Source organism: Anomalospiza imberbis, chromosome 3 (assembly GCF_031753505.1).
Source record: "Anomalospiza imberbis isolate Cuckoo-Finch-1a 21T00152 chromosome 3, ASM3175350v1, whole genome shotgun sequence".
NCBI lineage: Eukaryota > Metazoa > Chordata > Aves > Passeriformes > Viduidae > Anomalospiza > Anomalospiza imberbis.
In genome coordinates this window covers 98,022,846-98,046,061 of record NC_089683.1, presented here as the reverse complement: position 1 = coordinate 98,046,061, position 23,216 = coordinate 98,022,846, and the positions used below count along the sequence as shown (strand labels likewise).

The window sequence follows — 23,216 nt, the reverse complement described above, 5'->3', positions numbered from 1 at the left end:
CACTCTCTGGGGACCAACCATATGAAACTGTTTTATTTGCTCAGTCATTTGCAGAGGGTGGCTGGTTTGTGCCTGGGAAAGCCAGCTGGTATCAGATGGCTGCTTTAACAATTAGGAGAGTGCTGTTACTGCTGTCTCCGTGGGGGGGGGGGGTTATCCATCAAAGACAGTAAACATCTTTTCACCCTCCACAAATGACCATCCCCATGTTCAAGGAGCTAGGAGAACCTTCCCAACTCACTGCAAAAGAAGACAGGGCCAGTGCAATGAGCTACAAAAAACCACAAATACTGATTCTCTTGGGAAACACAAAGGTGGAGGGGACAGAAACTGAAGCCTCAAAGGGCTTTTCCTTTCCCTTGTGATAAATTATTAAATGCTAACCTTGATTACAGCATTAGTCTAAAATCCCTGTGTCCAGAAACCCTTCAATGAGCAGTTCTCCAGCCTTTCCAGTGGTGACACCTTTGAGCCTCAGGCCCCAGCAATGACAGTTCTGGCCCCCATTTTCCTCTTGCTCACCTCATCCCCTTGGGCTCAGATTTAATGTTATGTTCTCCATGCCACTGCCAAAGAAAGCTTTTCTTAACTGGGATGAGAGAAGGGAAGAGGTGAGAAACAGGAGCTGAATTCCCTGAGGTTGCTTCAGCCCTGACGGGACTTGATAAACTCCTGTCACACCTGTGACCAGCAGTGCCTAAGTGGGTAAATTCGGGGTTCATCCAGGAAAAAGAGCAGCTGGCAGCTCTGAGAGAAGCCCTGGGGGGAAGGAAGATTTGTCACTATCTATTGACAAGTGGTGGAAAATAACTGACAAGGGCAGGTCTTTTCAGGTACAGGGAAGTTTGGGGCATTTTGTCAGCTAGTGAAGGGAAACAGCCACTCTGACAAAGCTTCAGCCCCGTGCTGCATTGCAAGGGACCCTGAAATAAACAAATAGGAGATTGAGGATTTTGTTTGTTGGTTTGGACTTACCCGTTGTTGATTTTTTACTGGCAAAATCTCTGATGAATTTCACATGGACTCCTCCCTAGAGGATTTAGATGGATATCTGGGTGGATCTGAGGCAATGGACTGGCACTTGGGCCATGGTAAGTGGTTGTGATGGCTTTGAGGAGGTACCCCAGCTGCTGGGGAGCAAGCACTGGAGGTGCCTGAGGGATGGGGATGGGGCCAGGACAGCCAGGGCTGAGCAGACAGCCCTTGGTGGAGGTCTCCTGCTTTAAGAAATATGCACTGAATTTGTTCTCTAGTGGGGTAAAGGGAGTCATTCTGGGGTAGAACAACAGTCAGGACTACTGGAAGCTGAAAGAAAAAGTGAGTGAGGCATAGAGAGGCAGTAAATGCAAAGCATTTGTCCTGTAAGAGCACCTTCACAGCCTGAGGAGCAGGATTGAGAGAGCTGTCTGCTGCCTTCCCACTGCCTCAGCCGGTACCCACCTGCTTTATCCCAGCAGCCTCCTCGTGTGGGGCCTCCTTGTCTGCGCACCAGGCTGAAATGTCACTGCTGTCCTGTAGAGAGTGAAGGGTGTGCCATTCACATTCCCTGGACAGGGAGACATAATTCTGTCTCTCAGGAGAAACACAGAGAGAAGAAGAGAAAACAATCTTTATCTCTACTCCTTTGTTTTCCCCGTGTAGAATTTAGTCTAGAAATTGTTTACCTGAAGTAATTACTTAATTAAATTCTGATGAAGGTTGTTTGGGTTCAGTGACCAATTGGATCCAGCTGTGTCTCGGACTCTCAGCAGAGTCACGAGTTTGTTAATTAATTGTTAGTTAGGTTAGAAGTACCTGTGTAGAAGAGGATAGTCTCTCTTTAAATAGTATATTAATGTAATATGGTATAGTTTTAATAAAGCAGATCCTTCAACCTTCTGCTCTGGAGCCAGACATCATCTTTTCTTCTCAGTCGGGGTTGCCTTTTTAAAATAGAAGGGTAGCACTGTTCCAGCTTTTCCCTGCAGTGCTCGAACCCTGACCCCATCAGAGCCTTCCAGGAGGCCTTCAGGTGCATCCACCAAATGAAATTTTTCCCCTTCCTACATGGATTGTGGCTTAATACAGCCTAAACACAGAGCAGCCTACAGCTGCTTTCCATGCTGCTGCCTTTGGCCAGGAGCAGAACAGCTCTGTGTTATAAAGTCTCTGTTATAAAGTCTGTGGTTCTAGAAGCCTGGGAGGGGAAAGGAAGTAAAATCCAAGTGTGGACACAGCAGGGAAGGGAGACCTGCTGATAGAACAGAGCGCAAAACACTAGCAGTGCAATTGAAGGGTCTCCAGGGCTTCCTTCTGATCCAGGGGATAGTTTGGAACAGAAGACAGAATATCCAGTGGCCTGGCCTTGGCTTCATATCAAAGAGAGATTGATTACTGTAGGAGTGTGGTGAGCCATGGGCATTTGAGAACCCCCACGTTAGAACTTCATGTCAGCCTTCAGCCAGTGCTAATCAGAATCTGATTTAAAGTTCAAGATTTTTTTAGCCTATGCCTGGTCATGCTCAAGTTGTATTTGACCTTTAAGCATCCTTTCCCAAGTTATATGTTCCTTTTAGCCATTTTCTTACCAGCCCAAACACAAAAGGTCTCGCCAGCTGGGCAGAAGTGTCAGGATATTTTCTTTCTTTTTTCTGTCTGATTGCAGCCTCCTCTGTCTTGTAGCAAAGGCAACTTTCCTTTTTGTGCTCCCTACACCAGATGGATAAATTAGATTTGCTTTTGCCCATTTGCTGGCAACTGTACTGCAAGATCTCAAGCACTTGAGATTAACTGAATTATTATCAATTAATAACAGCTTTCTGTGCAGTGTAAACTGATATGCTAAGGAAGAGTGAGCCTAATAGTCAAGCATTTTCTAGATTACTCTTCCATTTACTAAAAGCAAGCAATTGCTGCTAAAAAAAAAATAAAAGAAAGACAGATTTCATCTTGCTGTGCAAGATGTGCATTTCAACAGCTGCAGGTTTCTCAGAAGGCTTTTTGGAGTTAATCAGCAAAAGGGCAAAGGGTGGGCAAAATCTGGGCCAGGAGATTTTCTTGGCAGATTTTCAAGTCCATTAATAACAGCTCAGTCACTGGCAGGGTGGGGGAGCAGATGAGATGTGGGGGTAAAGCCAGGAGTGCTGAGCTGCTGGAAGGAGTGCTGTGCTGCACTGGGATGGCTGAGAGGGCAGAGCAGTCCAGCTTCCAGCCTGGCAAAACCACAGCACCAACATGTGGCACAAAGCACCGAGCAGCCACTGGAGGACAAAATCATCCCTGTGACGTGTCCAGCCTCAGGGATGACAGCAGGGAGCTGCCCCAGGAGCCACTCTCCTGCACAGGACTGCTGCCTCCTTGCTGCCCTGGCTTCTCACTCTGTCTTAGCATGGGCTGGGAGGTTTTTCTGCATTGTTTTTATGTTCTCTTTGCTGCCTCAGAGAAACAGGGCACTTGGAGCTTTGCTTCTCTCACCACACCTGGCGGGGGGGATCAATAGGTACCTGTGCCAGGAGTAGAGGTACGTGTTGCTGCTGAGGGCTCCTTGGGAGGGGTTTCCTGACCTATGAATGGCACAGATGTGGGAATGGCACAGAGAGAAGCTCCTCTGTATGGCACAGATGTGGGAATGGCACAGAGAGAAGCTCCTCTGTATCCCTGTGTCCTGGCTGCTGGGACCAGCCCCTGCCTTGCAGCTCCCACTCCCTTCCATCAGCTGCTGCTCTCAAGCCACAAGTTCTGTCACAGAGGCATGAGGTCTGTGCCTGGCTCTTGCTCTGCTGTTTGTGTTGTCAGAGGAATCTGAGAAGACTTTCTGATGCCAGAGTGCATGGCTGTATGCTGGGTGTTGCTCCAGGCTGACTCCTTTTCTCTTCCACGGGCCAGGAAGCCTCCCCTCTGCAGTTAGCACATGCCTGTGTTCCACCCCTCACCACCTCCCCTTTGCTCTGTGCCTTTGGCAGGGGCTGGGAGGATGTTATCCTAATTTTGCAGCACCAAAGCACAAGGAGCAGATGGGCTGAGCCTGATGCTGAGTCTGCTTCCTCCCCTCCCAGCATATTTGGCAAAGGGGAGGAGGTGCCGGAAGCTTGGACTCTTGCTGGACTTGTGTTGGGGCCAGACCCTGGCATAAAGCTGGTGCTTGCTGCAGGTCCACAGCTGAGTTTGCAGGGTGGGCTCAGCCCCGTGGATCACACTGAGGCACAGCGTGAGAGCGTGCAGAGTTACACAGATCTGGTTCTGGCTCCCAGGGCTGTGTTTGTTAGGGCGAGATCCCTCCTTTCTTGCTCACACCACTGCCCACAGGGGTTATAGGCATAAACCAGCCAAGCTACAGCAGCTCAGGTGAGCAAGCAGAATTTTGATGTACTCTGAGGTGGTCCCACATGGATAAAATTGCTCTCAGAGGTAAGATGAGCCTTTCAAGTGACAAGAGGAGGAGCCTAGTGATGTTAGTCTTCACCTGAAGTACCTCAGCTGGATGTCTTGGATGGGATGAATCCCCACAGAGACTCTTACACCAAGCATGTGTTTTCCAAAGTACCTTTCCCTGGCAGTGTTTGTTTTCCATGGTGGGTCCTCAAGCACGCTGCAAGTGCTCGGTATGCCCTACCCACAGCATCCTCGTTCACAAGATTTATCTGACCCTACAGCCTTCACTCTGGCTGCTGCTTAAGGAGTGTGTCCTCCAGCTTGTAGAAGCTCTCCCTGGGCACTGTACAATTTCTGTGGGCCAGCATGGAGACAGGGGATAAAATGAGCACCAAATTGCACAGTACTTTAGCTAAGGTGCACTTCTCAAGGCTGCTAGGGGATGAATTTCATAGAGAAATAATGTGCACCTCTCCAGACAGTGAGGAGTGAGCTTCTGCAGATTTACAACCTGTAGCATCCCTAAACAACAGCTCTGCATCCTGATGGACTGAGCAGGGAGTTGAGGAGGCTGCAGCAAAGTGTCCAGGCTCAGGTGATCAGAGACAGGGTGGAGGCTCTGGAGGCCTATTTGGGTATTTCTTTTATTCTTATGGTTGTCCAAGGAATGAGAGAAATGAAATACATTTTTGTGGCTCCACAGCTAGCCTAGATGATATTGTGTTTCATGCCTGTCAGATTCAGGCAGTTTGTTAAAATTAGAGATGATAGATTTATGGCCCAGAAGGGATTGCTGCAGCAGACCAGACTTCCCCCTCTGATTTCAGCTTCTCTAGTTCCACTCCCTCGATGTTCTCCCCTCTAGGGACAGGTCTTTCAGGCACAACTCTAGCATAAACAAAGAGGAGCAGTATCCCAAAGCTCCTGTTTTGTGCAGGCTTGACCATGGCCACTGTGACACCAGTAGTCCCTGGGTGCTGTTCCCTTCTGGCCCAGAGAGCTGCCTCAGCACCTTCCCTTCTCTCCATGTCTGTGGCTCAGGACAGAAAACAAATATTTGAAGGTTTGAGAGGGAAATGAGGACAGGGACAAAGATCTTCACTGTTCTTTTAAAGAAGACAATGGCTCACAACTTTGACCTCCAGCACCAAGGGTTTTTCTAGAGTGTCAAACTGGGATCAGAACATTATTCCTATAGCCCATTTCCAGCATACTTTCTCCTTTCTTGGACAGAGTTTGGTTTTCCTCACTTCCTTTAGCAAAATGTGTATCTCAGTACCTCATCTCCCCTTGCCACAGCTCTTTCCCAGGCTTCTCTGCTTTACTCAAGCTGCTGTCCCTCCTTAAGTGCACTCTCAGTACTTGACTCGGCCACTGTCCAGCAGGGTGAGGTGAGGAATCAGGCAGTAGCTGTGCTGTCTGAAGTGGCCGGGCTGCACACAAGTGTAGCTCCTTTGCAGGTTACAGAGCCCCTCTAATTGCTGTGCATCTACTTTTTTTTTTTTTTTTAAGCAACGTTTCTACCATAATTCCATGGGGTAAGAAACTGATTAAAATGTATCAAACAGTATCATCTTCAGTGCTTTGAGAATCCCTGCAGCTGGTGGGTGGCTGTGGGGGAGGGAGTGATTGATGCAAAATGTCCCCTCTCCCCAGGAGATCTTTCTCCCCCACGCCCATAATCCTGCTACTTCGTACTTATATAACGTTGTCATCTCCTATAGCACGTATGCAACTGATTTGTCACCAGGGGGAAGCTCATCCAGGAGTTGGAGCATGTTACAGAGACTTGGAGGGTCCTGACTTCTGACACTGCCATGCAGTGGGCTCTTGGCTTCAGTTTCCCTCTTTGCAAAGGAGATGCTATTGATTTTGGCCTTGCTCAGCTGATGTCAGATGAAGTGTGCCTTGACAGAAATGTTTTGAGATCCTGTAATGGAATGTGTTAATTTATTAATGGAATCTTCTCTAATCATCACATTTCTTTGAATCAACTAACAACTCACATTTCTTTCAATCACCCTTTGTGAGGGTGCAGTGTGCTGTTCAGCAAGCAAAACCTGACCCTCAGACAGCCCCCCCAGCCGTGTGGAGAGAGGCAATGCTGGAGTCCTGAAGGGTGGCAGGACCACAGCTCTGCTGCACTGGGGCCCAGTAGCCCGCAGCACGTGGGATGGGCTTGGAAAGGGTGGGTATTTTTATGGAGAAGGAATTAGGCAATACGGACAAAGCGGATCTCAGGAGGGGAAACACTGAGAGATGCTTCACGTGTGCGTGCGTGATGCATGGGTGTTATTTTAGGAGAAAGCTCCTCTGCCTGTCCCCTAAAGCACATGACAGTGCTCCTGAGCTCTGCCAGCCCCCATCTGAACTGGGAGAGTTTTATTCAGTCCCAAACACCACAGATGTGCCTGTACTCTCGGCTCAAGGGGGCTAAAAGAGTTGGTCAGCCCAAACACATTTATAAAACGTTTTGCATCCGTGTGGCAGCAATGGAAATGTTACATTCCTGGCACCACTGCCATGGGTCTGGGATATGACCAGAAAAGGAAAGGCTGCTACCCTGCCAGAGTGTGGAAGGTGCAGTAGGGGAGGGAGAGAGTGTGAGCAGTCCCTGTGCAACAATGGGAGGCAGAGTTAATTTTTGCCTGCTATACAGTTTCAGTGTAACACCATTGAATTAATCTCCTGAGTTTTAATATTTTAATCCTGGTATTTTTGCATATTAAATCAGGAGAAGCAGTCCTTGAGGCAGGAGCAGGGATTGTCTGTGTTCCTGCAGCACCCAGGTTGGGCAGCTGCTGCATTCAGCTAGCAGCAACAACTATCATTAGGTTTAATTAGTGATCAATATGTCATTTCAACTAATGTGAGAAAGTTTACCAGGCAGTGTATTGGATTTTCTGGGAACAACATAAGGAACAGGAATATTTCAAGAGTCCTTATAATAAGCAGATATTGCTGCTAGGCCAGGCTTACCTTCACGGTGTGATGTGCCTACAAAGCTGGAGCTCAGCCTGTGTGCAGGGTCAGAGTGGAGGCTTTGGTCCCTGGCTCCCAAACCCCTTCTGCTACTGCTCAGCAAACTTCTTTGTGAGCTTGCTGACTTCCCTCTTGAACGATTAGGGTTTCTTTGTAATACATGCTGTTTGTCTGCCCTCTGAAGTGTAGCCCATCACTGTTAGAAACACGATGTCTCTATAACTTCAGCCAGCTTTTTGGCAGAAATTCCCCCCCAGGAAGGCTCCCCTTGCTTTGTCAGAGCCATTCCCCCTCCAGTCCTGCACGCAAGGCATGCACTGCACGTGGTCCTCACAGTGGGATGTCTGGGAGGGCAGCAGGAGCAGCTACAGCTGGTCACAGTCCCAGCATTGAGAACACATCCTGCACTCAAAAAGTTCTGACGCACAACTCCAGCGAGTGGCTGTGCGGCAGTGTGTCACATCATCACACCCAGTCTGAGCTTTACTGAGTCTGGTTTCTTTCTGCCTTTAGGTTCTGCAGCAGCAGCCTTTTTCATTCCTTCTCTATCCAAACCTTGGATCTGGTCTTTATTTATAAGATAGTATCTCTTAAAAGACTTTTTTTGTGTCCCATAAAACATGGATGCTCAGCTGGAACTTGTACTGAGTAGAAGATAAGGAAGTCCTTTCTTGGTTGATGTAGCATAGATGTTTTGTAATTTGTTTCTTTCTTTTCTCCTAAAGCTTTACTCTCTAGTTAGATGTTGGATTGTGATGATATCAAATTTACAAATACACCTGGCAGAAAGACTTATAGTTCAATTTTGAAGGCCACATTATTCATGTGGGCCACTGAGTTTTACTGGTCTGGGGCTTTTGTTCTTTGCTAGGTCCCAGCAAGCACTTTCCAGGTACCTTTGGGAAACAGCACAAGCTAGGGGAAACAACTCCCAGCCCGTGCTTCGCAGGGAGAATCCAGAATCAGTTACACCTTTCTGCCTACAATGCTGTACTTCTGAGAGGCAGCAAACCAAAATTAAATCTAATTAACAGTCTCTGGGGCCTGGTACATTTTGTGTCTCTTTGGCTGGCAAATTGGAGCAACCAAGGATGACTTAGGAGTCACTTCAGAAACAGGATTCAGTACTGAAACAGAACTACAGAACAGGTTTGGATTTAAAAACACAGCACTTGCACTTTTTGCACAACTTCCATCATTCTAAGTAGCAGAAACCAGCTTTTTTCAAAGGCTTCCTGTTGGTTGAAAATTGCATTGCTCCTAACGCTTCTGTCTACCCAAGAAATAAAGTGATCCTTTGATTCTAGATTAGAAGTAGGGGTATTGTTTAGAAAATTAAGTCTACCCTCTAAAATCCAAAGATCTCCACGTATTTATTAAACTTTATTGTAACCAAAATGTCCCCCACAAAAATGTCAGTCATTGGTTTGTCAAAGCCTTTTTCCTTTACAAGTGGAGAACACCCAGCCCGGAGAGATCACTGGCTGGCTGGACTTCTCAGCATGTGGCACTTGCTGCTCTTCCTCATTAGCAGATGTCAGCAAGCCATCAGCTTGTCATTTTTCTGGCTTCAGATGCCCAGGCTTGCACACCAAAATGTTCCCATCCAATACGCAACATTTTGCTCACTGCAGCCTAGCCTTAGAACCATGGAACGGTTTGGGCTGGAAGGGACCTTAAAGATCAACCTCTCTGCCGTGGGCAGGGACACTTCCCACTACACCAGGGTTGCTCAGTGCTCCATCCAACCTGGCCTAATAGCCAGAGACGTGTCCTGAAAGTGGAAAATATGCAGCTCTGCAAAGAGGAAGCCACAGGCACGAGGTGGCCACTGCAGTCACGTTTTCAGAGCTCGTAGCTCACCTGCCTCTGAGCCCTGGCACCCACGAGCCGTGTCACATGTTGGAGGAAATCCCGAGCAGGGACAAGGCAGTCCCACTCACTCTGGCAGCACGCACAGGCAGCAGCATGTCTGCTGAAGTCACACTCAAACAGTATTTTTAACGTGGCTGGAAAGAACTGCCAGCTCCTCTGCTGCTGAAAATAGGGTTATTTTTAGCAATTAGCTGTATTCAAATGTTCCTTCCACGATCTGCACAGGCAGTAAATGGTTTAGTAGATTACCAGATATTCCCCTAGATAAAAGCAGTGTTATCCCCTAGATAAAAGCAGTGTTTGCTGTGTTAAAAATTGTTAACTCAGATGGAAATCTTCACACTTCACAGTACCAATTCACACTGAGGCAGGGCTGGGAAAGGGATATAACCTTGGGGATTCCTGTTAACATTTGTGTGCCCCCATTCTGAGAAAAACTTGACTATTCAGCTATGCTCTCTGGTTCCTGGTAGTGCTTTGCATTACTATAGCTTCTTTCAGCTCACAATCTCAGACCTTTCCCTCAATTAATCGTTAGGTGAGTGGGATCTATTCCCATCTGGCAAACTCTTGCTGTTGAATGTAGTCCTCAATAAAATCCATTTGAGTTTCCTGGCATGTGGCAGTCTGTGCCTTCTTATAAACTATATGGTGATGTTAATAATAACCCTAATAGTGGTTAAGAATAATGTTTCTCAAACAGGTCTTGCATCAGCCATCAGGCTGCCATGGGGTGGCAGGAGATGGCTATGATCTGGCGATTACATGGATTGTTATGGAAGAGGAACAGTGCCTCAGATGGCCCTGATTCTGCAAATACTGGAACTGCTTTTTCTCAAAGCATATGCTTACACTTGAAGTCTGCAGTCGAGGAGTTTGATCAGAGACAGAAAATTAAACAAGTGTTCAACAGATTTGTTATAATTTTAAATCCTCTGTTTCAGAGGGCCTGGCATTCAGTACTGCAATGCAATTTTAATGCCTCTTGCTTGATCTGTAAAGCTGGGGAATTATTTAGCTGGGGAGAAATGTAAAACATTGATTGCATGCATTTGGCAGCTTTCCCTGACTTTGGACAGGGGAGAGCCACAGGCCTGCCAGATTCAGCATTTCTTTGAGTGGAGCATGAGAATGCTGGAGGCAGCGGGTGCTGGAGGCAGCTCTCCCATCACTTGGAGTCCTTCAGGAAGGACTGGATGGAAAAAGCTCCTTTCAGTTATGAAATCACCTGTGCAATAGGTTAGCAGAGCTACACTAAGTCAAGTCCTTTCTTCTGCAGGGCAGGAAAGGGAGGCATAGTCTGCCTTTTATTTCTCTGGATGAGAATCTCTGAGAGTCAAGATTTCCTTTGCAAGCCAATATGAAAACTTTAATGCCTGACATTAAATATTCTTTTTAAAGCTGTGCTGAACTGAAAAAAGTTAATTAGAGCTTCTTGCAAAGGAAATAAAAATATATATTAGGTAAAGTAGTGACATTTCCTTTTGATAGAAAGCTGGTGTTTCCAAGAGTCTGAGATAAAGGCTAATAGGCAGGCTAATCAAAGAACACAGGAACAAGTCCTTATGCAATACCTCTCCCGTCTGTTCAGTACAAATCCATGTGATCTTTACCATTAAGCAAGGGAATTTAGCTTCATGTCACAAAAAAAGAATATCTGAGAGTACAAGAGAAGAATTGTGTCCAGGCCACAAGCTTTCTGTCTGGGCTCACAGGCATCTTTCTCCACAAGTAAGTCAAGTTGCAGTGAGATGTGGACCTTGTTTTGACCTGCTGCAAAACCAATCACCAGCCATAAATGTAGGTCTCAGATCTTGAGGATCTCTCAGAACTCAAGGAAGTACTAGAGCCTGAGCCCCAGACTCAAATTTATTTCTAAAATGTGGGGAAGTGCTACTCTGCAGCCCAGCTCTGGATCTTACATTGTACTTCATTACTTCTCTTTTTTCTGTGTTTCTCTTCTGTTCCTTTTCACTCTCCTCCTATTTATCTGCTTCCTTATCTGCTGATATGTTTCTCTGTAGCATCTTGCTCTTTCACTACTTCATATTACCAACACCAAAACCCCTACTTTCAAAAGTCAGAGGTGATACTTTCTTACTCCCAAAAGTTTTGCATCTAACATAGAAGGAATGCTGTATTAGAACTCAGTTTTGTGGACAAGATTCACCAGGTGGAGAAGTAGGAACTCTTGTTTTGATGCAATCAGCGGTGCTTTGATTACACACAGAGCACAGCATCCATAGGTAGAGCATCAGGGCAGGGGTCAGGCTCAGAAGGGCAGAACCATGCTTTCTGCAAGTGTGGGGATTTTTTATAAGTTCTTAAAAGATTAGGGTTCTGCTGCTTTTAAAGCAAGCTGAAGAAGCTGCTTTCAACAGGCTTTCCTCCTCACCCAAGAATGAAATGTCTAAAGAAGCATTTGGAAACTTCTGGGGTTGTATCAGGCGGTCCAATTTCTTCACAGAATGCTGCTCTGATTCTGAGTTCAGGCAATTTCTGTTTCAAACACCCGGTGGATTTTCTTTTCTAATTACACTAATTAGCCTCAGTCAAGAATAAAGAATCTGATGCTTCATCCTCTGGCACTGCATGTTCCTTGAAAGAAAAGAGACAAGCTGGTGTTTGTGTCTTTCCCCATGAAGAAGGAAAGTTTGAGCGTGTTTTGAAGCCCGGTGTGAAAATAGGTTTTGCTGCAAAAGTCACTGGAAGGCAGAAGCTATCCAGAGCAGCTTAGGCCACCAGGGAGGGAAGTGAAGGGAAATGGTTGCAAGTTCTGCTTCCCTTCAGGAAGCTATGATGGCACCTTTGTGCAAGGGCTTTCTGGTTTTAGCTATTAAAAGGGATGGGGTGAAGCACTGTGCATACATCTTTGTCAGACTCCAGCACAATGTTGAGCTTGGAAACTGAGGCATCCACCCCTGCTAGCATTCACTGAACCTGCTGGACATTTTGTCATGCACATTAGTGTAAAGAGGATCTCATGTTGGTTCTCTTTCTTAAAAACTGATATTACAAAATGATGGACAGCCTCAAATTCCATTAAGCTCAATGCATGTGCTCAGCTACTGATAGGATTTGATCTCTAGGCTTATATGAAGTTTATGTCTCTTTCTCCTTGGTGGCATATCAAATGCCATATTACTCCCTCAGTTCTTCACCAGGAACACAAGAATTGCTGCTCCATTAAAAAAAAAAGTGGAAATTATTACATTTTTTTCCATGTGCTGCTAAGAGGCTTCATAACAGAGTCACGGGCTGCGGTGAGTGAAAGGGAACCACTGCTGGCCTCTGCTCAAATCTAGTCCAGCAACAGCAAGATGCTTAGGGCCTCATTCAGCTAAATTTTGAATTATCTCCAAGGATGGAGATCCCACAGACTCTGTTCAATTGCTTCATCACACTCATGATAATCCTTTTTTCCCTCCTATCAAAACCACAACCTCTTTTTTGTTCAAATCTATCACCATTCATCCCTCTGCTGTACATCTCTCCAAAGGGTCTGGCTCCATCTTCTCTAAACACTCCCAATTAACAGAGTTTGTGTCACATGAAAAAAAGATGGGCAGAGTTGCAGGATGTATATCCAGACTGAGACTTCAGATATTATTACTCCATCTGAGTAAGTCTGAGCTACTGGCTCAGATCGTTGGTACACTGAGGATCAAAAATGTACAAAAATCATGTTTGATCTGAGAGTTAATCATGGCTCACAGCTTTGCACAGATCAATGAATTCAGACCAGATTTATCACTAGGAGGAGGCAAAGGGAAACCTCTCCAAACAGGTTTCCAAATCAATTGTCCAAATTTCTCTTGAAAAACCCTGTAAGTGCCCCAACACTTTGTGGTGGTCATAACTGAGATGTCCCTTTGTCCTTCCAGGTGGATTTGATATGTGATGTTAAGTGCTGATCCCCTTTAAAACTGGCAGGTGTGATAAGTCAAAGCCAAATCCAGAGTAAGAGGCTGCAATTCTGTCACTGTGCTCAGACTTCAAGGGCAGCTCTGAATTTGGCTGCCTGCATTGGTCACCTGATGGCAATGGCAGCAATGTGGGATTACGAGAGTGATGTCCATGAAACAGGAAACCTTAAGGAACTGTGAGTAAGAGGTCCCTTGGGAACTGTACTCTCAAGTATGTGAAGAGCTGTAGTCAGTCTGTTCTCCTGCTGAAGCTCACACTTTTGGGTGCTGGAGCTACCTTGATAAATAGTGTGTAATGCACAGCTAGGAAGGAAATATGTGCTGTGTGACAGGTTTAAGGATCCTACAGAGTTGTTAAGCGTATGGTTGACTCCAGACAGGCATAGCAGACTTGTGCACTTGAGTGAGCTCAGAAACATTGCTGCATCAGGACTAGGGTGGGCCTGTTTCAGCAGCTGAAAGTCCAGTCAGAGCTTTCCTGACACCTCAGAAGCTCTGACCTCTGAGGTATCAGGAGGCCAAAAATTGAGAAGCAGTATGAAAGCTATGCCACATGAAAGCTGGTAGAAACCAAAGTGCTGCTCTGTGTTTATTTTCCTTTTTTCTGCTTTGTCCTAAGAAGCATACAGTGTCACGCTCTGGCCTGTTTTGATTTCTGGGGATGTAAACATAAATATGATTCATGATAACTCATTAACACTAGTTGCAGAAGGATTAAGCTAATCAGTATTTTCCTTTGGGAGAACCACAACTATTTCATGCCCCAGATAATTGATTTTGATATGCTTTCCCTTGGCTAGGAAATGCAAGTTCCTTGATCCACTTTCCCTGCTGGTTTTGGTCACTGCATTCTTGATGTTTGAAAAGGAGATAATGAAAGTTATAATATCCCATTTATTCCTAGAGACTCTCAGTTCAGCAGGGGGTCTGAGCATTTCTTGCCATCAGCAGTAACCATGATGGGTCTCACTTAATGAGCAGCCACTGAGATAGGCATGCACAGCTAACAGCAAATTAGCAGCTACACTTGCAGCCTTGATAGAAGGAAGACCACAGGACTCCAGGATCTCTCCCAGAGGCCATTGATTTGCAGGTTCTTCATTGAAATTGATGATTGCTGGTCCCTGCAGTTAGTTGACACTGCAAAGGAGGACAGCTCTTTCCAAAAGCAGTTTGTGAAATGTAACTGTAGAGCGTGGGATCAGCAGAGGAGATGAGACCACAGGAGGCTGAGAATAGCAATGAGGCCCTGCCAAAGCTGACCCTGGGGCAGGTGAGAATAACTCCCTTATTCAGGCAGAGCTAAAGCAGGGATGAGACAGTACCTGTAGACAAGACCTGCTGAGCAAACTTGGAGCCTTCTGCCCTGGGAAATGCCAAAGGCAGCTGCTCTGCAGCAGCCAGCACGTCAAGGAGGGCAAGAGCTGCTTGTCCTCTGCGTCACCCTCCATAGCGCTGGACCATGGCCAGCAGTGCTGGGGGAAGTCAGGGGCATTTAAGCTCCCTGTAGGTAATTGAAAGTTGATTGTGTCTAAAATTAGCTGGCAGCAGCTGAACGTGTGCTAAGCCCTCCCCAGGTGGGTGCCCGGTCTCAGCTCTGTCACGGACGGGGACGTTCCTCCTCTCAGCACCCCTAGCTCAGCATCTCTGCCTGCCAGCGACCTCAGCAAAGAGGTGCATCCCCTCCTAGCCCCACCAAGAGCCAGTGTGCCCAGAAATAAGATACATTAGTGGCAATACTGGCCTTGTACTGCCCTTGTGCAGCTTTTCCCTGGGTGAAGAGAGGACTCCAGTTTCTAGCACTGCTAATCCTCTGTAAAGTTCATTTGGTAGCTGGAGAGATTGCTGCAGGTTTACTGAAAACAATCACCTCCCACTGAAATGTGTTGCCTTTGGCTGGGCTGATGTGTCTATCAAGCAGTCACTTTTATCATTGCTTGCTTTATTTTATGCCATCTATTACCAGTGCCCTGTGTGCTTTTGCTCTGTGGTGTGTTATATGCATAGTTTGTCTACAAACAGTGCAAATAAAGTGCATCTGATTGTAGCTGGTTTGCTCTAATTAGAGCAACACTGGAGTGTGGGTCCTCGGTGTTGACACTGCTCTCCAGGGTGAGGAGAGCAGACTCAGGGCTCCTGGGCTCTGCTGCCGGCCTTCCCTCTCTGCCATTCATTGTGTAAATGGGGTCTTTAGAATCAGAAACCTGAATAAATGAGAGTTACCTGGATTAGGGATTGAATATTTTGCATAGTTGTGAATGCCTCAGATGTCCTTAAAAATGTATTTTTATTAGGACAAAGAAACCAATTATCATTTAATCAGGATATCCCCTAAGAGTAATTAGACACAAAGGAGAACTAAGATTCCCCATCATGTAAATACATTGCAAAAGAAGACTGCCAATATCAAATCCACACTCAGAGATACTTATTGTCATGAAGTTGTGTGATTGAACATGTAAATACATTGCAAAAGAAGACTGCCAATATCAAATCCACACTCAGAGATACTTATTGTCATGAAGTTGTGTGATTGTAATAGAGCTGAGAAATACTTCAGAAAGCAAATTTTATTAGATAAGTGGTCAGTGCTCCTCATTATGGCACTTACAAGCAGTTCAGAGTTTTCTGAAAGCAATGGGTTACAGAGGAGCTAGACTGACTTTTTTGCAAGTTATGACTCAGGTAGAAATATTTAGTACTTCCAAATACTGTAACCACTGCTGAGCTCTTAGCTAAACCCAGGGGTCTAAAGGCAAGTAGTAGCATGCAGATTTTTGGCAATTGAGGAAAGAGGGCATTCACAGCTTCTGGGACTGGACACATTTGTGTTTGAAGGCATCTGAGATTGAGAGCCTGTAAGGAGAGTGATGAGGACAGGTCTGCCCAGTGTAACAGGAAACCTTCTCATCAAGAGGCAAGGGAGATGAATTATGGGGTAGTGTAGCCTCCACTGTCACCACTCATGTGTTGCACTTAATGAATTACTGGAATCAGTCACATAATGGATGCTCAAAGACCCGAAAAAACATCCTGCTGCTCACCTGGGCAGAGCTGCAGAGCACCCAAACAAATGCCTCAGGCCTTTGCCTGACAAAAGGAGCCAGCGAGGGTACAAGCAAAGTTAAGTCTGTTTTCAGCTGCACCAGGAAAGCAAGGTCTCAGCTCTCTGTGTCCATCAAAATCAGATGGGATTTAGATATTGGATAAATTATGGGGACTAGTGGGTCACTAACTGGATATGTTTCAATTCCCTGTGCAGTTTCATTGCTCTTTAACATAATGCTGTAAGAAATACCAATTTCAAAAGTGAATTTGTTTCAGAAGCTGTGGTATCTCTGCAAAGGGCCTGTGCAGCCTCAAACTACCACAAAGCACTCACGGGACTGCAGAAATGTCATCTTCTTCTCTACCCCAATAGCACAACGTTGCTGAGAGTTTCATTGGCCGTTCTGTCCCTTTTAGCCCTCTGGCTCTTCTGTTTTGCTTTTCTTTATTCATTTTCGAGGACCCAAACTGGGAACCATATGCAGACTCTCCAGCTGGTATCTTGTGCTGCCCAATATGTATTTTGGCAGCTCCTCTGGGCCAGAGGATACCCAGACTGATGGCACAGGTAGGGAAGGTATGTGCCACCCCAGGGATGTGGCCATCTGCCCTGGGGTGCTCTAGTCAGGAGTCACAGCTTGGCTTTGGGCCTATGTGGAGACAACATGTATTTGGGATTACAACTTCAGATGGGGAAGCTGCCATCCTTAATTAAACTCCTCCATAAGGCTGTAGCTTGGGATTGGCACACACAGATCTCTGAGCATGAACTTTCCAAATCTCTCTCCTTGTTTCTGCTCTTGAACATTTTCAGTGCTGCAGCTGGTGCCTCCTTCCTTTGGCAGCAGAGCCTTTTACAAGTGGCATCCACACAGGCAGGATGATTAACAGCCCCCTGCACTACAAAGGGGAAAGATGATGCTTGGGAACACAGGTGGGAGAACAAGCTAATGGGCAGCATCCACAAAAAAGGTAGCCAGGTAGCCCTTGAGGGAGTTTGTCATCATTTCTCACAAACTTTGCCAAAGGCTGACTGAATGGCTGTGGGATTAGCTCAGGGTTTTGGAGACTCTGCTTTTCCCTTGGGTGTGATTTTCTATTCTTGTTAGCAGGTAGCAGAAATCAAGAATGGACCACAGCTGCTCATGGCAAGTGCTCCTCTGTCTCCAGCTCACGGGGCTGGGCATTTCAAGTGAAGGACCTGTGGTGAGACTGAAGATCATCTCTTCCCCAAGCTGTGTCTCCTCACTGTCATCATAAGTTAGGTATGGACTTTATCTCCAGAGCTCACTGTTTTATGTCCCTTTTAACATTTGCAATTAAGAGAACTCTAAACAATTCCTTTCAGCATTACTTTGCCACAACATCTGCCTTTGGCTGTGGGCTCTAGTTTAATTAACTTGCCATGAGAACAAATCTCCTTTTACCCTTTTTTTAATTTCCCACTCTCTAATTTCATTGCATAATGATTTGTGTCTCAGTTGCCACATGGGGACAGTAAAACAGGGATAATGGCCTTTCCCATGTGGGGATAATGTCAGGATGAACAACCTCAAAGCCTGGCAAGCAGCCAGGTACTAACTGTGGCAAGTACTGTGGCTGCACTTGGCTCTGCCACTGGCTTTGGAATATTATCTTCCCTAGACTCAGGATATGTAGTCACACCACTGAATTTACTGAGAGAAAGCTACTCAGTCATGTTCCCAGGCAGTTTGAAATGCTGTTTCTCCTCTGTCAACCCCTCCTCCCTTGCCTCTTCCTACATCTACTTTCCTGGGCATCTGGAAAGATGAAAAAGCAGGTTTATTTAAGGGACCTTTCTAAAGAACAGAGGAACCACCAGAACTGCTTCACACAGACCGCTGTGTTGGTCTGTAATGCAAAATTATTTAGAGGGACTGAGAAGGAGGCCAGCTCTGGGCACCTCTGCCCAACAGGAACACTCTAAATTCTAAATAAATTCTAAATTCTAAATAAAGCCAAAGAGATTGCATATGTTAATGGTCATCCAGGAGAGAGGAACCACGGGAAGTTATTAAGCTATTCAAAACATATTTTAGAACCCCCAGACAGAACAATAAGCCCTCTGATTTATTCCATGGAAAGAAAAGACGGTAAAATGCTCAGTTAGATGGGGGGTGCACAATCTCACATCCCTTTCCCACTGGTGTTGTCTCAGGGATGCCAATGGGATGATCACTTGCATAAGCAAGAAGGCACAGCTGAGCCACAGCTGTGGCTGCCTGTAGCCTCCTGCCTGGATGCAAACAGGGTCATCCCAGCCACACTGATTATGTGCAGTGGCATGAAAAAGTGGGTCATCAACACAGACAGGATAACCTAGCACTGAAGGGGGTTTTGTTACAAAACTCTAGAGCTATCAGATAGCAAAAACCAGATAATATAAAGTCTCCTGCAGCAACAAATCCAGGCTTGAGCAAGAACAGTTCTGACTCCCCTACAGGCTGTATGCGATCGTCTTCCCTGTACATGTCCAGCATTTTCTCACCCTTTGTGAGATGCTTAGCAGGGTGGAAATCTTGCAGGGAGACATCTCGAGCATGTGTCAGAAATGGAGCCCAAAGCAAGACAGTCTGGAAGATTTAGTGCTCAGGGTTCTGTCAGCACAATCTGAGGGGAAGCATTTGGTCCTGTGACACTGAAGAGATAACTTATGTCTTCCTGGTGCCAGAGTTTGACCTACTTCCCTGTGCCTTTCAGAGGAATCTAATGCAAAATGGCCCAGAAAAGAAAATGTAATTATTTGTGGTGCTCTGAAGTCACAAGCCAGGCACCTGAATGCTTGACACTGAATTTCACAGTCTGAGACACTCAAAACTGCCATAACTGGGGTTTCTTGGATCGTTCTTTTCTTCTTTACTGTTTCTGTGTGCTTTGCCTCTGGAGAACAGAAATTTCTGGGGGCATCCTAGAGGTGAGATTGCAGAAACAGAGGCTTTAAGAAAATTCCAAATATCCTGACATTTTGATTACACCTCCTTCCTCACCTATGCTCCTGTCTGCAGCACGGTGAGCTGTGGGAGCCCGGGGGCACGTGTGAGATTTGGGTTGGATACTGGGAAGTGCTGCTCTGTAAGCACCTGCAGCCAGTTTGGCATCTCATTGTCAGTATATGGAGATAATCAAAACACCTCTAAGGATAACCACGAGTTCTACTTTGGTCACAGAGAGGAAAAACAAACCATTGGTCTCACACATTGGTGCAGCACTCGTCATCCAAAAGGATCCCAGAAGTCATCAGTCCACTGAGATGGGAATATTGTTAGAAAGGGATGTGAGGGATCACAATGATCTTTCTCTCTTTAACTGTCCTTGCTCCTGCTGCATGCAGGCTCTGGTAAAACCCAGCAGCTAAATATGAGGGCTCTGGAAAAACTGGATTTACTTAAAGGGATGATGATTCCCTAGAAAAGTGGCCTTGCAGATGCCACTTCTCTCAGCTTCTGCCAAAGCATTCCCTGTTTTGTAAGAAAACTTGGTATCCTCGGTGCTGCTTGTGTTAGCACTGACTCACTGGACCCCCACTGCCCTGGGAGAATGGAAGGGATGTGCTGTGATCCACATGTCACATTTGGGAAGACAGAGAGCAAGGCAGCTCTGTTGAGATCAATAGATTTATGGGACTAACATGATTTGGCAACTCTTGACACCACAAATCAGGATGACACTTAGCCTACAGAGGAAATTACACCGCAGTAAGAAGAACCATAACAATGTGATTCCTGCTATTTAGACGTTCCTGTTTCAAAGCAACCCACTGCTTGTGGCCAAACTCCTGTGGAATTCTCAAGTAAGGCTGAAAGGGTTAAGTGCCCGGAGCTCTGAGCCTGATCCTTTCAAGCAGAACCACCTACCCCTTTCAAAAAAGAAAATCCACTAAACCCCATTTGGACTAGTGTTAATGTAGTATGTGTTCAAAACTGGAAAAAAACAAGGTTAAGCTTAGAACAGCCATTTGTTACAGTCACTTTCTTTGCTTGTTTTCATGCTTGCAAGCCTGTGAATGTCTGTGTACTGCTCTTCATGACATCTTACAGATCCTCTGCAAGTGTCTAGACTGCAAGCTGCAGAGCAGCATTTTAGTGTTTGGACAGGGCTGCCTTTCTTAGGAGTGAAAGTGGCCCCAGCCAGAGGAAACACCAGCAAGCACTCATTTCTCTTTTGCTCAAACACTATAAATAAATAACATATAAACAAAAGAGTTTTTTCAGAGAAACCGGACAAATCCTTGGAAGAAAAATTCCCCCCAGGATAATGGCATGCAGGAAATCCCTGAGCCACAAATCTCATGAGGCTGGGAAATATTTGGAAGTTCAAGTAGTGGTTGTTTGGCCTTTCTTATGTCAGCTCCTAACAGAGGCAGGATCAGGGTTAAAGAGGCCATTGATTTCACTCTTCCCACTCAACCTTTAATTGTTTATTTGCTCTCCTCCTGGATGCCCTTGGATGGAGCAGGGTGGCAGCAGTTCTGTTGAACGGGGTGAATGCCACTCCCCACATCTCTGCTGGTCACCTTCAAACAGGGCAAACCCCTTGGCAAACACGCCAGGCAGAGTGACGGCCAACCCACCATGCCATCCAGATGAACTCCCCTGCGCTTTCTCCCCACTTTTCCCCAGGGTGGGACCAAACGGATCTGTCTCTGAACCACTGGCGTCTGCGCCAAGAACTCCTGGAAGGAGTGATCAACAAGAGCGAAGATTCCACTGTGTGGAGCACCCGGCTGTGTGTGTGCTCGCAGCACCATCTAGTGCTTCGCAGAGATTGCTCTTCCTCCTTCCCCAGATCCGCAGTGATGTACCCAGGACCCATCCTGTCCTCCCGGGCACGCCGATAGTCCCAGGCTGCTGGGGGGCTCGCAGTGAAGGCAAACCCTGCACAGCACACGTGTGGCAGCCCGGAGAAGGGCAGCACAGGATAAAAGGTGTGTCAGCATCTCAGGTTTGCTGAGATGCTGGTGTGCACCTCTGCGTGACACCGGCGAGCTGCCTGCAGCCCAGCCGGGGCTGCACATGCTGCCTCAGCTGAACCCTAATTTCAGAATCTCTATAAAATTAATGACAAATACTTGGCAAGGGTTTGGAGTAACTTCAGTGCTCTCCTCTGCCTTCCTCCAGGGAAGCTGCAGAGCCAATGCCCTCTGCTGATAGTAGAGGATAATTATCTACTGTGAGTAGGAAAATAAATATCCAGATTTTATTTATCAAATCGCTCTTCTTTGATTTTGTCAGCAGCCCCACTGCTGTCCCCAGGCGCTGGAGGAAACAGAATGACAGAATTGTCAAGGCTGGAAGGGACCTTTGGAGATCACCAGTCCAACGCCCTGCCCAGGCAGGGTCACCTGGAGCGGGTGACGCAGGAGCGGGTCCAGGTGGGTTTCGGCTGTCCCCAGAGAGGGACTCCACGACCTCCCTGCGCAGCTGTTCCAGTGCTCTGCCACCCTCGTGTAAAGCAGTTCTTGCTCATGGCGGGGGGGAAATTCTCGTGGTTTAGTTTACGGCCATCGCTCCTCGTGCTGTCGCTGGGCACCACCGGAACGCCCGTTTGGAAGAGGCATCACGAGGCCAGTATTTGTCTGCGGGAGAGCTGCTGAGCTCAGGTTCTCGCAGGAGGCGGGAGCCCGCTCTGTGTCGCTGGGGTGCGGGTCAGGGAAGCGGGGGGTGGCGGCGGGCCCCGAACCCGCGCGCCTTCGGGCGCAGCACGAGACGCGCCGCCGCGCCCGCCCCCCATTGATACACGGGAGGCACCTCCAGGCATGCGCAATCGATGCCCGAGCGGAAGATCCGCCCGGCCGGGGAGGCGGGGGTGCGCGCTCGGCGCTCGGCTGGCGCTGCCGCGGGCGGGGTCGCGCGCGGCGGGGGCGCGGCGGCGGGAGCGGGAGCGGCGGCGATGGCGGAGCCGGCGGAGAAGCTGTACCGGGCCGAGTATGCCAAGAGCGGCCGCGCCTCCTGCAAGAAGTGCGGCGAGAGCATCGCCAAGGACTCGCTGCGCCTGGCGCTCATGGTGCAGGTACCGCGTGGCGGGGGGCGGGCTGATCCGGCCGGTCCGCTCGGTACCGCCGGCGGCGGGGCCAGCCCGGGGCTCCGCTTCCTCCGCCGCGTTCCGGAGCCGCTCGGCCGCGCCTTTCGCTGCTGCGGGGGCGAGCGCAGGCTATTTTTAACAGAGGCGCAGCGTGTCGGCAGAGCGCCGGTGCCCGGGGCAGCCCTGCCCGCGGCGCTCCCCGGGCGGGGGAGCCGCTTCCCCCGCTCCCGCGGGCTGCAGGGGCGGCTGGAGCCGAAGCGGTGCGAAGTTCACCGTTCGTGGCCGTGGCGGGGCCGGGGGACGGCCCGCGGGCGCGCACAGAGGCGCTTTGTTGCCGTCCGGGGGGCGAGGCGAGCTCCACGGCTCGGCTTTTCCGTGCCCCGGGAAGCGTCTGCCGCTCGCAGCGCTCGGTGTCGGTGCCGGGGAATCCCCGCTCGGTGCGCGCTTTGCGTACGAGACAGAGGAACTGCGGCCCGAAAGCTCTGAGAGGTCTGGGGCAGCCCCGGGGGCCGCAGGATGAGCGGCCGGGCCCGGGGGGTCTCGCTGAGCTGGCTGGCACATGGCAGGCGTGAGCCAGCTGAACCGCAATTGGCGAACGGGCTGCGGAGGCACGGTTTGCTCTCCGCCGCCCTCATGCTATTATTTGCCTTTTGGGGAAGAGACTGCTCGGCTTACTTTTGGAAGGAACGGAAGAGCCCCGTCCTGTGTTGGGGGCTGGGAGCCGTGCGCGGAGCCGGCATCCCTGCCTGCTGCGGGAGGATGCGGAGGGAATCGCCGCTCCGCACGGGAGGCACACGCCGCTGTCCTGGGAGGAGGGACTCTGTCCACGCTGGCTGCATCGGGGCAGAGGGGAGGGGGCCCCTGCAGCGTGCTGGGGGCGGGCTGAGTCTGGGGGTGTTGCTGTGAAAGGTAAGCAAAGGCATACGTATGTGTCTGCGGAAGGCGAGCAAAGACGTGGCAGCGCAAAACCCTGCGGATGGGTGGGTGGATGGT

At 48.1% G+C, this 23,216-nt stretch overlaps 2 protein-coding genes across 2 annotated transcripts in view; one reads left to right on the top strand and one right to left on the bottom strand.

The window, feature by feature from the left end:
- Positions 1 to 23,216, bottom strand: part of STUM (stum, mechanosensory transduction mediator homolog) — a 287,384-nt gene that overhangs the window by 70,086 nt on the left and 194,082 nt on the right. The window lies entirely within an intron of this gene.
- PARP1 (poly(ADP-ribose) polymerase 1) overlaps positions 22,007 to 23,216 on the top strand; it is a 30,759-nt gene continuing 29,549 nt past the window's right edge. Inside the window, exon 1 of the mRNA XM_068185936.1 lies at positions 22,007 to 22,211. Coding sequence (XP_068042037.1) covers positions 22,092 to 22,211 — 120 coding nt within the window. The 5' untranslated portion in view covers positions 22,007 to 22,091. The remainder of the gene's footprint in view (positions 22,212 to 23,216) is intronic.